This window comes from Phocoena phocoena, chromosome 11, assembly GCF_963924675.1.
Source record: "Phocoena phocoena chromosome 11, mPhoPho1.1, whole genome shotgun sequence".
In the NCBI taxonomy this organism is placed as follows: Eukaryota; Metazoa; Chordata; class Mammalia; order Artiodactyla; family Phocoenidae; genus Phocoena; species Phocoena phocoena.
In genome coordinates, this window is record NC_089229.1 from 50,453,036 (window position 1) to 50,471,116 (window position 18,081).

Sequence of the window (18,081 nt, forward strand, 5' to 3'; positions counted from 1 at the left end):
GGACAAAACAAAATCTAGAGTCTTTTTATACGAAATTCACTGCACCAGAAAAACAAAGTAAGCAATCAGTTCCTCTCCGGTTCAACTTGAAGGCGCACTTAAAGCTTTTCCCAAGATACTAGGTGATGGTTCACAAGAGGCAGAGGCTTTTAAATTCAGTCTCCTCTGCTATTCAGCAAAGGTGTATTTACCTACTTTGAGGCAGGTTCATGATGAAGGGCACACAGGAAAAATGCACAGCGGGGTGCGGTGGGGGGGTTTGCTACAGGGCATACTCTGTCTGAATCATCCTTTACGTCTGCTGAAGAAGAAAAAAGACGGAAGATGTTGCTTCTAATCTTCTCACGTGTCTCAAAAATGAACACTGGGATTGTCGCTCAGCTTGTCACAGGTGAGTACCTACAGCTAGGAGGCAGCGGGCTCAGCGGCATGGCAGGAGGCTGGAGACTCAAGGAGGAAGGATTTAAACTGCCCATCACTACTGTCATCTTGTGAGGAGTCCCTGTATAAGCCACTTAACCTTTCCTGAGACCTCAGTTTCTTTTTTTAAAGAAGTGAGATGAATACAGGTTCATTTCACAGTTTGCTGTGCGGTATAATTAATAAAATACACAAAACTGTCTATCCTACACTGTTCATTAATAATTCCCAAAGATAATACAAACTCTCCGATTGGCAATACAAGTGCAGCCTTTAAAATTAGGTAGACATGTTTTCGTTAAAAGGTAAGATTTTTAAATACTTCAGTGAGATTTCTTAACACGTTACACACACACCAGGGAAACTACAGACAGAAGATAGGGTGAAGTCCGACTCATCCATGATGATGAAAGGGGCCTTCAGCTGTAACCTACAGCTCTGGGATAATTTACCTTGATATACTGCCACAGATGACGGAGCACGGTTCCGTGTTGTGCAAGTACTGAACGGCTTTGGTTGTTCCTATTAATATACTGATTCGAATGTGCCAAGAGAGTGGGGCTGTGTCACCCTGAAAAGACAACAGTAGTTGGTTTGGTTGTATTTTCTGAGTAAAAACCAATGAACGCTAATGAGGAGGTGGCGAGAGGGGGTAAATGAACATTGTAGTTTACCGTAACTTATTTTTAATTCAAAATAGGTTTCCCTCTACTACCAACGCTGGTTCTAGGCCCCTTTATAGGCAATGGAAATACCCAATAATTTTAATATTATCTTAATTGAAATATGGCTAATAAGATGTTGAAGAGTTCACGAAACAAGATTTTAAAATTACTGCGGCACAACAGACAACAGTGTGGGTAACTGAAAATAATCCGTTTTTATTCTCATCTTAATTGAAATTTAATCAATTTGGAATCAGTTTTTAAAACGTATCTTTCAGAAACATCACAAAAGAGAAACCATGGCATTTATTCAACCTCGTTCCTTCTCTTTGAGGTGTCTATCACTTTTATGTCTATCCTTTGTACTGAATGGTACTTTGCGTAAAGTTATGCAAATAAAAATTATCTGAGAAATAAGGGTAGTTGATGTAAACTCATTTGAGACATGGTATCAATGAGGAGTAAGGACCCAGCAACTCTTCTGGCCACCATGTTGCACAACACACAATAGCTCAAGTATTTCAGCAGCTGCCTCAGGGCTTTAGAGGGTCAGAGTATCAGGCAGAGTAATAGATGTAACTTACTACACACTGTAATCTGTCAAAAAGTGATCCATTTCTCATATACGGATAAACCAGGCAAAACTTCTCACTCTCTGTAAAATATGCAGCCAACTCCAATATGTTTGGATGTTGGAACCTTGAAACAAAAGATTTTTTAAATCCATCAAACTGTTTATTCAAATAGGAAATGAATAACACTGTTTTGGGGATGGTAGGGTGGGTTGGGGAATAGGTATAAAGCAGAATATAAATTTGGCCAAGAGAGAAGGAATTTCAATGGACACATGATACAGATTTGCCTTCCAAATTGGTCTAAAGCGTTCTGACAGATATTAGCCAATATCCAAATATAAGACAGACATCTTAAGAAAGTAAAGAGCTCTTAAGATTTGGGGTTTGGGGAACTTTACAACAAATAGAAAACAATATTTGATATTAACTTATTTTTATCAACATGAAACCCAATATAACTTATTTATTAAAGATAATACAACTGAAATTATCCATTTCATTGCTTCAGGTATACATGTGTAACTAAAATCACCAAAATAGAAGAGTTCGGAAGACTGTTTTCATTCATCCATTTACTGAATGCTACCATGTCAAGTGCTGTACTAGGCCCCAGTCACACAGTTAAGAGACATCCAGTGCCTTCAGAAAGCTTGTATTGTTACCTGAAATCCATGTGACTAGTAAAGTTTGATGCTGAAAAACACATCACTGATTTTTAAATCCCAGAATTCTGTGTCAGTATCGTATATATTTTTCAGGTTCTTTTTTAAAAGAACTCTATTTCTTGAGGGCATGTGTCATCACTGTGAAAACCAATGGAACCCAGTAACAGCTATGAAATATAAAACATGTGAAATTCACCACACATACCGTGAACTCAGCTCAATTCAACAATTATTTATGGCACACCTCCTATGTCTTAGGCATGCCCGGTGATATTAAAATAAATAAAGCTATTTTTCCATAAATGGTGTTATATATAAAACCCTATCATAGGGCTGCCCTGGTGGCGCAGTGGTTGAGAGTCCGCCTGCCGATGCAGGGGACACGGGTTCCTGCCCCGGTCCGGGAGGATCCCACATGCCGTGGAGCGGCTGGGCGCCTGTGAGCCATGGCCGCTGAGCCTGAGTGTCCGGAGCCTGTGCTCTGCAAAGGGAGAGGCCACAGCAGTGAGAGGCCCACGTACCGCAAAAAAAAAAAAAAAAAAAATCCTATTACACATTTCTTCAGTAGCAAAACTTACCTATAAAACACACGTGTGTGTGTGCATGTGTGTCTGTGTGTGTGTGTGTATATATATATATATATATATATATACCTCCCTTCTGAGTCCCTCTATTCCTTCTTCCTCAAGAAAGGCAATGTGTGTGTGTGCGTAAGTATACATACATAAACACATAATACAATCCCTTAAGTAGTTCCCTTAATATTAAACAAAAAAAACTCATCCTCAGGTCTCAGCTTAGACGTTACTTTTTCCAAGACACCTACTCTGCCGCCCACCGGCCTCCCCAAATTAGCATTTCCTCCTCCCTCAGTGCTCTGTACTTGCTTGTCTTATTATTTAACTTACTGAAATTGCCTGTTTGCCTGTGCACTTCTCCCCTAAACCCACTCCAGACAGTATGTTCTATGAGGAGAAGCCTGCCTCTGACCTATTTACTAGCAAGTGTCTGAGAAGAGGGAGATTGAGTATGATTCAGGAAATAAACTGGATCTTGTTAAAAAAAAAAAAAAGTACGCTCTGCCTCAGTTTCCTCATCTGCAAAATGGGGATAATAGCAGGACTCACCTCACAGGATTGTTGTGAGGATTACAGAATTAATACATGTGAAGTACCTGGTATAGGGCCTAAAACTAAAGAAATATTAGCAATATAAATGATAATGATGGCACACCAGGAATATTCAATGTCATAGAGTTGTTAATTCTCTCTAAAGTAATACATAACTGCGTCAGCAGAATAAATCCAAATGGATCAGATATACAAATGTAAAAAATGAAAATATAAAAGCACTTGGAAAAAATGGCATAATTATCTTAAAACCTCTCAGTGGGGAAGGCCTTTTAAACGATAATATAAAACCCAGAATCCATAAGAGAAAGTATAGATTAAATTCAACTACATGAAAACTGTTTTCACAGGGCCAAAACTAGAATAAGCAAAGACAAATGAAAATGTGGTAAAAAATTATTTGTATCTTGTAACATAAAAATAGGGCTAATTTTCTCTAATATATAAAATGCTCTTATAAACCATTAAGAAAAAACCCAACAGCCTAATAAAAAAATGGGCAAAAAACATTAACAGATATTTCATGGAAAAGGAAATACATCTCAATATATGAAAAGATTCATTCATCATAGAAAAAGAAATTTAAACTACACTGAGAAACCATTTCCACTTAGCACATCAGAAAAAACTAAAAGAATAAACGCTATGTTATCAAGAATATGGGGAACCAGGCACTCTAACGTATGACTGGTATAAGTGTAAATCCATATAGCTTCTACTGGAGGACAATGTGGTAACATGTAACACATACAACCATTTGACCCTATAATTTTATTTATGTGAAGCTTTCTTAGTTTTCTAAGCGATATTAAAACTTAGATAAGTTTTCCAACAGGTCTGAAATAACATATATAAAAGGTTTCTTGTTGTAGCATTTTTTTCTTAAGTAAAAGATTAGGAGAAATCTAAACATCCATCAGTAGGAAACCGGTTGATTACATTACAGCACGGCACACAGTGGAATACTAAAATGAGCAAAGTGAACAATGTATGCATGCTACCTCTTGTGTGAGAAGAGGAAAGAAAACAAAATACATATATGCTTGCACATAAAATATCTCCGAAAAGATATACAGGAAACTGATAATTCTGTTGCCTTTGGGAAAATCAGCTGGGTGGCTGGATGAGAACAGTGGAAGAAAATCTCTTGGCTTACCCTTTTGCCCTTTTGGAATTTTGAAGTGTCTGAACTTATTATTTATTCATAAGCAAAGAAATAAAGTTTAAATATAAAAACCTTATTACAATTTTGGTTTTAGTTTTTTGTTGACTAAATGATATATTAAGTGTTTATACTTAGCCTCTAACATTTTGATTTCTGGTCCTGGGTATAAACGGAGAAGGATTTAGGAGAATACCTCTCTCCCCCCAATTCATGTATTGGTTTAGAAAACATCTGAGAAGAACATTTTCTGTTTGTAAAGGGTGATGACTGAACTCTATAGGGTTAGGGGCCTTCAGTGAGACAGGTTGCACAGCTGCAGATATGAATATATATGAAAACGAAGTCATTTTAGTTTGTCTCCAAGGACTTTCAAGTTCATGAATGAATTCCCAGAAAATAATGTGCACATCGAAAGCACTTGATTTCTTTGCCTAAAACTCTCTTCCAGAAGAGGTTTATATTGATGAAACAGTTTCTTGACTGGAATGTCTCTAAGAAAGGGGGGAAATGGTAAAATATATACAATTCTAAAGTTCTAAGAATTAGTTTACATTCAGTCATGTTAGTCACACATGATTTAACCCATTTCCTTGTGACAGTTTCTTGTTAAAATATGTTCAAGTGAATTATGTAAATGGTCTACTTTAAAATGTATTCCAAGGAATATACTAAAGCAGATGTCAAAATTCTACCCGATGTTCTAACATCCAACCCACATTTATTAAATGCCAACCATGCCAAGCTCTGTGCTGTAGAATCAAAGATGAGCAGAGATGCAAACCAGGCACAAGTGGAGAAATCCAAAGCAATATACTCACAGCAGTAAAACTTCAAGCTCAGATAAAAAGCTCTTCCATTGTTTCTTACATTGCTTTTTTTTCTCCTAAATATCATACAGAAACACAAGAAAACAAATAATGAAAGGATCTCTGTATTTCTGGGATTCTTACCTAGGGTCTATAGTCTCCCTGAAATTAGATACTTTATGGCATAAATGCATATGAACATTTTTCTGGGGAGAGGATCCTTAGCTTGCATCAGACTTTCAAAAATCCATTAACCCCAAAACAGATTTCGAACCACTGCTTTTGAATTAGAAGTTTTTCATGAAATGTATCATACTGCTCTATTTTATATTCAAACCCTTTCACCATATTTTGTACACATTTACATGAATTCAAAAATATGTATTCAAAGAAAATCCCATGACAGAAACTCCCCACTTGATCTCAAAGAATCCTAGTTGTGATAGCTGTATTCTGATTAGAATTGATTTCAATAATTTGGCATTTATGACTTGGGTCATTTGGCTGTTGGTTCAAGTTTACCTTTGTACTAATTTTGAAAAAATGGGCCCACTAGGAAAATGAAACATATAACTCCTTACTTCAAAGAAGATTCAGAAGCTAGCAGAGTGCCTGACATATGAATTAATGAATTCAGTAATATTGTATGGAGCACCTCCACTGTTCTTGATGGCTTCATACACCTGACATCATTGCATGTCTCTGAATCTCAAATTCCTAACTTCTACCATGAAAGGGTTAAAGTAAGTGTGCTCCAGTTATCGTTTGCAAATTGCTAGACAGGGCAGAGTTCTTTTTTGTTTTTGTTTTCTTTTTAAATATTTATTTATTTATTTAATTTATTTTTTGGCTGCACTGGGTCTTCGTTGCTGTGCGCGCGCTTTCTCTAGTTGCTGCGAGCAGGGGCTACTCTCCGTTGTGGTGCGCGGCCCTCTCATTGCAGTGGCTTCTCTTGTTGCGGAGCACGGGCTCTAGAGCGCAGGCTCAGTAGTTGTAGTGCACGGGCTTAGTTGCTCCGCGGCGTGTGGGATCTTCCTGGACCAGCGGTCGAACCCGTGTCCCCTGCATTGGCAGGCGGATTCTTAACCACTGCGCCACCAGGGAAGTCCCATGGCAGAGTTTTTAGAGCTCTCTGTCCTCAGGAACAAAAGGAGAGAAATCCAACAGGAATCCTGGAAACTATTTTCCAAGTTAACCGAAGAAGTCAGAAACAATAAACTAGTCTAACAAATCATTTGCCAGGACCACATTATGAGAATTTACATTTTAAAAAACCACTGCCCTGGGAGCGAGTGGACTGGGTGTCAGGCCCACCTCTAACACTCATTATTTGTGACTTATTGTCACCAAACCTCCCTGGGATCCTCGTTTTCTTAATCTGAAAAAAGTGAAGGGGTTAGTTTTTGTGTTCATGCTACCCTAGCACTCTTGCTGCTCAAAGTGTGTCCTGTGCTTCTCTGGGAGCTGGTGGGAAATGCTGAGTCTCAGGTCCCTACCCAAATGTGCTGAATCAGAATCTGCACTGTTAAGATCCCCAGGTGAGCTGGATACACTAATCTAACACACCTAAGTACAGTTCCCAGCCTCAGTCCCTCTGAGAAAGGTTACCGAAATGAAGGTCTCAATGTTACAAAACTACATTTCTAGTAAAAAATGTTGTGTGGCTAAGGCTTCATTAAATTATCTCATTTTTCCTGATGTGTATGTGTATGTGTGTGTAGGAGTTTGTACAATCTCTAGGTCTTGGGTAACTTTGTTACCTCCTGCCTTTTTACTAATACTGAATAGCAACTAAATTCATGAGAACAGCCTATGTGCTTCATTCAATTCACCTAACAAACATTTATTGAGCAACTACTATAGGCCAGGCTCTGTAATACAGCATTGGGATACAAAGATAAATAAAAGCTCCTTAAAGAAAACCATCCAGTCCACTGGGAGAGGCAGATGAAGAAATCAATACTATGAGACAGTGGTATTTTCCTGCGACTGTACAGAGGAGGGTCACCAAAACCATCCTGGAGGGGTCGGAGGCAATCAAGGAAATGATCATTGTCTTTGGGACAGAAAGGGCAAAGACATCTCATTCTGAAGCCAGACCCCTGGAAAGAACACTCTCAAGAGGGAGTGTGAGTTGGTGGCAGCTGCAGAGAGAAGAGGAAAGTAGACGCATGGAGTCTTTGGGGAGGTGGTCCTGGGGCTCAACCAGAAGAGAATGTACAAATGGGGCCAGGGACACACCGGCCCTAAGAAGCAGCCTTCAGTTAGGACACCTCTAGAGTAACCACATTCTTCCTGTTGAATGGTTATAACAATAGATTGTTTCGTTTCTTCATTAGACATTCATCTTCTCAGGAATCTTGAGATGTCTATACAGAATTAGTGGGGCAAATGCAGTTTGAGGAAATGGACAAATTGGGTTAATAATTTTTTTAAAGAGGCCCTGTAATCTAAGCTGCAAAACTGGAACCACCTCAGATCCCTCCTTCTCCCCTATTTCCCCAGCCCTGTCTAACAGATCACCAGATTTGCTCCATTTCACCTCATCTTTCAGACATAGTACCCTCCCTTGCCATCCCCACTGCCTCTGCCCTGGCTTAGAGCGGTTACCAACACTGGTCACACATCTGAACCACCTGGGGACGCCTACCACCACCACTACTCTGACCCAACCAGATGCTGCAGAGCTCAGTTTTTAAAACGCTTCCTGGGTGATTCTAATATTAAACTGGAGAATACAGGTTTCAGCCCTATCCACTTCAGTTTCCACATCTGAAATATCCCTCTGCCAGGTCTTTCTACCTCTAGTCTAATTCCTGCCGTCTTTCCTCCAGTGCCCCTGCCAACTTCCAGTCCATCATCTGACCGGTAATCAAAGTGATACTTCAAAACACAAATCTCGTCCTTTCACTCTCCTACTTAGAAACCATCCATGGACTTCACCTATCTTTCCAGTATCATCTGATGCCACTACGTTCCCACCCTCTCACGCTAAACTCTACTCCACCAAACGAACTGGTCTTCGTGAGTGAGACACGGGCTTTCATGCATGTGCCTCTAGGCCTGGGCACCTGCTATCTCTTCCATCTAGAAAGTACTTCCCTCGCTGCCTGAGAAATTCTCCTTATCCTTCAAAATCCACTTGACAGGTCACCGCCTTTCATCCGCTCTTCCATTTGTTTACTGAGGAAATGTTTACTGCGTGGTTACTCTGCGCCAGCCCCTCCTCTGCCTATCTTCTATGTGCTCCCATCACCTTTGGGGCAAATCTCTGCTAAAGTGCTTACCACACTGCAATTTAACCGTTTCTTTACCTGGTTTCCCCATAAGACTGGGAACTCTTGCAGAATGTAACTATGCTTTATTCATCTCCACCCAACACGCAGCCCGTAAAAGAAGTTTAGTAAATGTTTATTGGCTGTTGACCAACAATGAAGAACAGCTCTTTGGGTATGCGTGTGCAGACCTATCTCCTCCTGACTCCTGCGTCGGACCCCCAGTAGCCTTTCTGCTTCCCTGGCTGTACTCAGCTGTATTCTAACCTCCTGCACCGATCACTGTCATGCTGCTCCTACCAAAGCCTCCTCTTTCCCCCTCTCCTGAACTGGGATTGAAGACGACGATTCATAAAGTAGCACCGAATTTCAGTCTGTGGCTTAGCCTGTGAAGCTGCCTGGAGAGGGCGCTGCCCATCCTAGAAAGCCAGGAAAACTGGAGCAGACCAGCACAATCCGACCATCTTAAGCAAAGTCCCAATGGTCCTAACAACGCTTTTCAGAAAAGTCTTTCTCAGGCCATACATCTGGGGAGGGGAAGGATTTAACTTCCACATTCCTGCAAGACAGGCATTCATTTCTCAGTCATTTCTCCAGTCACCAGAGGTCATATATCTTATTTCCATTTATGAAATTTTATTTTCAAGTATACCTCCTTTCAATGTTGATGAAAAATGACACATTTTAATGTGAAATATGAGCCAGTAAATGGAATGGATATCCTGTGATAGTAATTCTTTCCATACCTGTTTAAATAATTTAACGGCATATGTTCGGTTTTGGATTTCCACTCTGTATACCTCAAAAATTTCCCCTTCTCCGATTAAAAAGTCTTTGTGGAAATTTCTGGTTCCTTCTATGACATTGTGAAAGCTGATGGAGGATTTAAACAATATTCCTTAGGAAGGAAAGTAGGGAGAAGATAAGTTACTTTTTCTCTTTGTAAGAATCAACCATCATTATAAAGAATCAAGACTTCCCTACTAGAAACAAATCAGGGCCCAGTGAAAAGTCAACAGAGAAAGGCCCAGGAGCAAAAACTGAAGCCCATCATGTGCTCTCTGTACATTTACTTGGGCCTGGCTCCCACCATCCCACAGAGCCAATGGCTTTTTAGATATTCAAACAAAAGCACTGTGATTCTATCACCTTTCCAAAGAGATCAGCCAGACAACTTAGTTGGGGAAACTTTTCCAAGACTGTTTCCCTGTCATTAAATCAACAGATTGCTGTTGACCCACTATGAACCTAAAACCAGTAAAAAAAAAAAATTATAGAAGTGGAAATTTCGATATGACTAAATAATATTCTCCAAGCATGACTGGGAGAAATGTTTTTCATAAGCCAAATCCTCCAAATGGCTAACTAACTTGCTCAGAGTAAATCAGGGAGATGCTTCAGCTTTTTAAAAAAATCATCTAAAGCAGAGATTAGGAGGAAACATTTCAAAGGTAATCAAATACAAATTCAAAGGGAAAAGCCTGGCTAAATGCTTCAGAGACCAATTTTGGCTATATTTACACACTTAGTCTGTTTGATTTAAACCTTTTTTGCTAAACATTAAAGGACCACAACCTTATCTAACTATCCTAATTCTCTTTTGAACCAAAGAAGCATCGGATCTAGTGGCAAAGATTAGGCTAGGCAGCCTTAAATAGCCACTAAAGTTTATCAGAATGATTCCCAGATAGAAGTAAATTATTCTCCCTGCTGATAAAGTAGGAAAGTTGGTGTGGAAAATAACTGATTTTCATAGTGACCTTCAGCACTGCTCTACAATCACCTCTAAAGATTTCTCTATAAGTGCTATGAAAATTTCTAAAACTGTATAAAACCCAACATAATTTTTAAATGTCTTCCTATGACACATAAAAATAGCAAATGTCATGAAATTCTCCTGAGACCACAGTTATGCTCTTTACTGGCCAACGAATTTTTAATATAACAATAATGTATCACCCATCAGAACTATGTGTCAGTCAAAATTGAGAATATTTTGATATCATGAAAAATTTATCCTGAATCTGCATATTAATGAATAGTTATTATGTTTATTGGATCTTTTTAAATTTCACTTAAAAGAATTCATGAATTCACTTAAAGGAAAACATGATTTAAAGAAAAGTTGTTTTGTTTTTCTTACCTTTTTCATTATGTGCAGGAATAAGAACATTATCCACTGTGACACTAGCTGTTTCCTAGGAGAAGAAATACGTATTAAAGTATAATTCAATTTCATAAAGTCTAGAAAGAACAGAACCCCAACAGAAATCCAAAGCTCCCCCTGGGACTGTACAGTGCAACAGGGTGGAATCTAATTTAGAAGAAAGCAAAGTTATTCTATTTTATTCAATAGTATTCACTGCTATATATATTCCATACCAATGGTAAAAACTCAAGTATCAAAGTCATAGTTATAGTCATAGTCATAGTTATAGTCAATTTTTTTTTTTTTGTGGTACGCAGGCCTCTCTGTTGTGGCCTCTCCCATTGCGGAGCACAGGCTCCGGACGCGCAGGCCCGGCAGCCATGGCTCACGGGCCCAGCCACTCCACGGCCTGTGGGATCCTCCCGGACTGGGGCACGAACCCGCATCCCCTGCATCGGCAGGCGGACTCCCAACCACCGCGCCACCAGGGAAGCCCTATAGTCAATATTAAATGACTTCTATTGCTATAAAAATGATCACCGCTAATTTGCTTTAATAAAAACTAACAGTAACATGCAAAACACTAGAACAGGAAAACTAAAAGCTGAGTTAAGACAAATGCGTAACTTACAGTACTCTTAAAAGTTCTAAGACTCATCTCTGACAGATCACTGAGGGGACAAAGCTCTTAACTCTTCAAACATTTACAAATCTCCAATTTCCTGAATCCCCAAATAAATGAACAAGAATGAGAGCTCAAGCTCTCCAGAATTTAAAAAAGTACCTGCAAATACAGCATTTTTCTGCCTGATAACTTCATTCCTTACACTCAATTATATATGCAACAGGGTTCAAGGGTCATTCCCCACGCGCACACGCTGTACCTTGGATAACATGATCGGAAATCCTTTTCCCTGATGACTCTGCTCTGAAGGATTCAAGGCTGCCCCTGAAAGAGAAATAAGGGAATATAGATACAAAAAATGTTATGTTCTGGGGCTTCCCTGGTGGTGCAGTGGTTGAGAGTCCGCCTGCCGATGCAGGGGACACGGGTTCGTGCCCTGGTCCGGGAAGATCCCACATGCCGCGGAGCGGCTGGGCCCGTGAGCCATGGCCGCTGAGCCTGCGTGTCCGGAGCCTGTGCTCCGCAACGGGAGAGGCCACAACAGTGAAAGGCCCGCGTACCACAAAAATAAATAAAAATTAAAAAAAAAAATAAATAAAATGTTATGTTCTTAACAAACTTTTTTTACACTGAAAATAAATACCTTGCTAGTAAGGTTCATTTCTAAAGCTCAGTTTCATTCCCATTGGATGGTTTCAAATTTCCATATGTGAAAGAGCTTTCTAATGATGAAATATACAAACATACCTTTGTTCACTTAAAACACGAGCACCTATCTTTTTTTCTTGTTTGTTCGTTTGTATTTTTGTTTTTTTAATTTTTGGCTGTGAGGCGCGGCACGTGGGATCTTAGTTGCCTGACCAGGGATCAAACCCGTGCCCCCTGCAGTGGAAGCTCGGAGTCTTAACCACTGGACCGCCAGGGAAGTCCATGAGCACCTATCTTAAATTATTGTTAGACATCATTAAAAATATTGAAGTATGAAGGAGAGAACTGACAGGAAAAAAGCAATGTTGTTATCAGTTTTTTGTACATGTATTTAAAATTTTTACGATTATGGGATTATACCTCTCTCGGTTAGTTCACTTTTTATCCCATCTTGTGCCATAAGGTATTAGAGGGGTGAGTGAGTGTGAGTGTGTGTGTGTGTGCACACGTGCAATCAATCACAAATGCCCACAAATGTTGCCCAATTGAAGACTATTACTTCTGTCTGAACTAAGGAAGTCTATGTAGCTTCCTACAAAAAATTAAAACTCTGCAATATTTTGCTGTTACTTCTGACATTTTGATTCAGACTTCAGAAGTTTTATTTCATCTTCTAGATTTTCTTAGATTGTATTCTAATGTTTCCTAGATTATTTTGCTTAGAAGACTAGCAACAAAATACAATCAATTAGTAATAAGCCTCCTTGAACAAAACTATAAATCAGTTAGACCGAACAGACATCTATAGAACATTCCATCCAAAACAGAAGAATATACTCATACTTTGCAAGTGTACGTTGAACATTCTCCAGAACAGATCACATGTTAGGCAATAAAATGAGCCTCAATAAATTTGGAAGGATGAAATCATACAAAGCATATTCTTTGACTACATGGAATTAAAGTAGAAATCAAGGGCTTCCCTGGTGGCACAGTGGTTAAGAATCTGCCTGCCAATGCAGGTGACACGGGTTCAAGTCCTGGTCTGGGAGGATCCCACATGCCATGGAGCAACTAAGCCCGTGTGCCACAACTACTGAGCCCGTGCTCTAGAGCCTGCAAGCCACAACTGTTGAGCCCACGTGCCACAACTACTGAGCCCGCGCATCTAGAGCCCCTGCTCTGCAACAAGAGAAGCCACTGCAGTGAGAAGCCTGCACACCGCAATGAAGAGTAGTCCCCACTCACTGCAACTACAGAAAGCCCGCGTGCAGCAATGAAGACCCAATGCAGCCAAAAATAAATAAAAATAAATACATTTTTTTAAAAATGCAAAAATAAATAAAGTAGAAATCAATAACAAAAGGAAAATTTTTTTTTTGGAAATTGACAAATACATGGAAATTAAACACCAAACTCATAAATAACCAATGAGTCAAAGAAGAAATCACAAGGGAAATTAGAAAATACTTTGTGATGGATGAAAACAAAAACACAACATAACAAAACATATGGCATGTAGCAAAAGCAGCGCTTAAAGGGAAATTTATTGCTGTTAATGCCCACCTTTAAAAAGAAGAAAAATATCAAATAAATAGCCTAAACTTTTGCCTTGAGGAACTAAAAAAGAAACAACTAAACCACAGGAAGCAGAAGGAAGGAAGAATTAAGACTGGAGTGGAAATAAATGAAACAGAAGAACAGAATAGAAAAACAGAGGAGAAATATCAATGAAACTGAAGATGGTTCTTTGAAAATATAAACAAAGTTGACAATCTTTTAGTTAGACTGACCAAGAAAGAAAGAAGACTCAAAATTACTAAAATTAAGAACAAAAGACATAACTACTGACCTTACAGAAATAAAAAGAATTATAAGGGAATGCTGTGAACAACTATTTGTCAAAAAACTAGATAAATGACATGGACAGATTCCTAGAAAGATACCAAAACTAATTCAAGAAGAAATAAACAACCTGAATGGGTCTGTAACAAGGGAAGAGATTTAATTAATATTTTAAGACTTCCCATAAAGAAAAGCCCAGCCCCAAGTGGCTTCACAGGTAAATTTTACCAAACATTTAAAGAAGATTTAAGACCAGTTCTTCACACATTCTTCCAAAATAGAAGAGGAGGAAACAACTCCCAAATCTTTCTTTGAGGCCAATATTGTCCTAATATCAATGCCACACAAAATAGCACAATAAAACTACAGATCTATATCCCTTATGAATATAGATGCAAAAATCCTCACCAAAATACTAAATCCAGAAACATATAACAAAGATGAGTTACCATGACCAAGTGGGATCATCCCAGGAATCCAAGGTTAGCTTAATATCTGAAAATATACCACATTAATAAAATGAACAAACTCATAAAATCCAATAATCTATCATGATGAAGCTCTAGGGAGAGAAAAAAAATTTCCTTAATTTGGTAAAGGGCATCTGTGAAAAACTTACAGTGAACATCATACATAATGGTGAAAGACTGAATGTTTTCTCCTTAGATCAGGAACAAGAAAAGAATGTGCTGGTCTTGCCACTTCTATTCAACATTATACTAGAGGTTCCAGCGAGGGCAATTAGGCAAGAAATAGCAAACATCCTGAATAAGGTATTGTTGTGTAGAACAAAATTTGAAGTTTGGCGGCTGCAAGGGCACTAAAAGCCATTGTCCTCTTGCTGCACATAAAAAGAGAGACAATACTTCACTGTCATATAAAATGGGAGATCCAAAATGGCCTGACTAAGGTGATTAACGTGAAACCATCCCACCAACCGGAACAATTTTAAGGAAAGTGAGGCAAAAACAGATTATTTAGATAAGTGATAACTCTGTTCATGGTAGCAACAAAGAAAGACTAAATCTTTATGCATTTCAATTAGGAGCTCCAACTCCTGACTTCAGTGAGCTGCTCTCATAGGAAACACCTGTGCAGCAGGCTACATTTAGATGTTTCCAATGAACCATCACGTGGCTGCTTTCAACAAGCTATACAATTAATGTTTTTAAGATCATAATTTAAAGCATTAACTCAATAAACTGCAAATAAATAATGCTATTTTCCTTAGCAAAGGATTCAGAACAAAGCAGTAACCTCCTTTTCATCTCAGATGTATCTACCCCCTGGTATTAGGGCAGTAATTGATTGCCTTTCCACAAATCAACTAATCCCACATTGTAAAAAATAAATTAATTTTCCATGTGCAACAGACTAGGAGTCAACCAAGGATGTGGAATTTTTGTCCATATAATTCCCCGCTGCATAAATAAACAACATAGAGTGTGAAAAGACACCCTGAAATCTATTCCAGAACACTGAAGTATAAAATATACCCGTGTCCTATCAAATTGGTGTGAGTTTATACCGTGAACAACAAGTCACGTGGGTGGTTTCAGTGGCTGGAAAAGGCTCAGATAATGAAAAGGCATTACATTTACAGCTCCCAGAGACTCACTGCATTTCACCTGATCAGTCAGCTTCAGAGTGAAGCATTCTGCTGTATAAAACTAAGTGAAGGGACTTCCCTGGTGGTCCAGTGGGTAAGACTCTGCACTCCCAATGCAGGGGGCCGGGGTTCGATCCCTGGTTGGGGAACTAGATCCTGCATACATGTTGCAACTATGAGCTCGCATGCCGCAAGTAAGAGTTCGCATGCCACAACTAAGAGTCCGAATGCTGCAACTAAGAAGTCCACATGCCACAACTAAAGAGCCACATGCTGCAGTGACGAACTCACGTGCTACAACTAAGACCTGGAGTGGACAAAATAAATAAATAAATAAACATTAAGGAAAAAACAAACCTAAGTGAAGAAATAGTGTGCAACAGAAAAAAGGGATTAGCCAAGTTATACAGATAATATCATGGTGGAAGCCTATTGGGAACTGTCTAATACCTTATTAATGTGAAAAACCTATAAAATAAAAGTCATTCTGAAGCTACAGTTTTCTGGTACAAACCTCTTGGGATTTCTTCTTGTGTGTGCAAAGCTTCTTTAGGTGATGAGGCAGTGGCTTGAGTGGACAAAATATATTATCAAAGAGCATGTGTGCAAATACACAGAACTAAAAATATGCCTGGATGAAAAAGCCAAAGAATAAGCCTGCTGATTTAGAGGAGTTTCCAACCTAAGAGCCCTGAATCTATAACATAAGACCCAAGATCACTCAAGATCATTCTTGTTGAAGTCAATGAATCTAAAGTGGAATAAACAGAACAGGTGACATTGGGAGATTATCTTATTGACAAAGAGTGAACAGAGAAAACTTCATGAGCTTTATTTATCAGGTTACTATAAATGTAACGCATGACACGGCATCAGAAAGAGAAGACAAAGAGAGGGAAGAATCAAGCCACTGGGAAACGGACAGTAAACAGGTTAGAAGTTAGAAAGCCATGGCATGAAAACAGCAGTGAAGACAACAGAGAAATCCCAGGGTTATTTTGGAGGTATCATCTGCACTAAACTACAACGGGGAAACCCAATTATTTTTAACTTCTAATCATACGGTAAAACAAATTATAGCATTATTTGTATTTTCCTCATATTGTGGTTCTGGTCATGTTTATGACTCAGAGAGTCAGAGTTTTAGACAGCTGATTCTCTTAACTAAGTGAGAATGAAACATTTTAAGAAGCGTAGCTTGTAAATAAATATTTTTTAAAAACCAAACTATAAAGTGGTAGAAGGGAATGTGTTGTATAAGTTAGGCAATAAGAAAAGAAAGTGTCAGACACAAAAGTGTGAAGCTGCAAACCCCGCTTCAGATAAAAGTCACAGGTAAGGAATCACTGACATACAGCATGACCAGTCAATGTCTTAGATAAAATACAATATTTACAAGTTACAATTCATATAAAATTGAGTAAGAGCCATATCGTTAGAATCAATGCTTACCATAAGTTGCAATTAAATGGATAGCTCGATGATGCCCCATCTCCTGGAGAATCTGTAAAAGGTCACCAATAGTCTTGTTTTTCTGTGCCCAGGACCAAAGTAATTCTCTTGTTCCACTTTTACCCTGGTCTACATATTTTTCAATGTGACGAACATCCAGCCAGCTGCTTGAAAGTCGCTCCGCTGTGGAAATTGTAATAGGAAGAACCAAAGAATAGTTTACTTCTATTGGAATCCCTGTTTTTTTGTGTGTACCTTATATGTTCTGTTGCATTTTATTTATATTTTTATTTTGAACTAATTTTAGCATGTATTTCTCACCCAACTTCCCCTAATGTTAACATCTTACGTAACCATGGTACAAAGATCAGACCCAGAGATTACTAAACTGAAGACCTTATTCTAATTTCACCTGTTTTTCTACTGATGTCTTTTTTCTGTTCTAAGAGCCTATCCAGTTTCTCACATTGCAATTACTTATTCCTTCTCCTTAATCTCCACTAATCTGATGTTCCTCAGTTTTTCCTTATCTTTAAGGACAGTGAAATGCTCTTGTATCCTTCTCAGTGCATAGTATCAAGAGGTTCATGATGTCCATGTCTTATCACGGGTGATGTTAACCTTGATCCCTCGGTTAAGGTGATGTCTGCAGGTTTCCCCACTATAAAATTATTATTAATTATTTTTAACTAATAACTATGTTGGGGGAGATACTCTGAGACTATGGAAGCAACCTGCTTCTCAGATTTTGCCTAAAAATATCTGCATCTATCTATGGTTCTTGTTTATCATAATTATTACTGTGGGGTTCGCTTACTGGTATTTTTCAATTTTCCCTTTTTCCTTCTATGTTCATTAACTACAATTCTTCTGTAAAAAAGTATTATCTCTTCTTCCCCATTTATTTAGGTAATTAATTTATTTATATCAGTGTGGACTCATGGATATTTATTTTACTCTACAGGTTAAAATCCAATAGCATCATTATTTATTTTGTTGCTAAAATTGCTCCAGCTTTGTCCCTTCAGGCTGCTCCTGTATTCTTTTGGCAA

General features: G+C 38.6%; 1 protein-coding gene across 1 annotated transcript in view; it reads right to left on the bottom strand.

Annotated features, from left to right (window-relative positions):
* IRAK3 (interleukin 1 receptor associated kinase 3) overlaps positions 1-18,081 on the bottom strand; it is a 49,009-nt gene that overhangs the window by 15,697 nt on the left and 15,231 nt on the right. The window contains exons 2-8 of the mRNA XM_065887131.1: positions 17,030-17,212; positions 11,735-11,799; positions 10,845-10,899; positions 9,448-9,599; positions 5,439-5,503; positions 1,670-1,784; positions 873-991 (exon numbers count right to left, since the gene is read on the bottom strand). Of these exons, the coding sequence (XP_065743203.1) occupies positions 873-991; positions 1,670-1,784; positions 5,439-5,503; positions 9,448-9,599; positions 10,845-10,899; positions 11,735-11,799; positions 17,030-17,212 (754 nt within the window). The remainder of the gene's footprint in view (positions 1-872; positions 992-1,669; positions 1,785-5,438; positions 5,504-9,447; positions 9,600-10,844; positions 10,900-11,734; positions 11,800-17,029; positions 17,213-18,081) is intronic.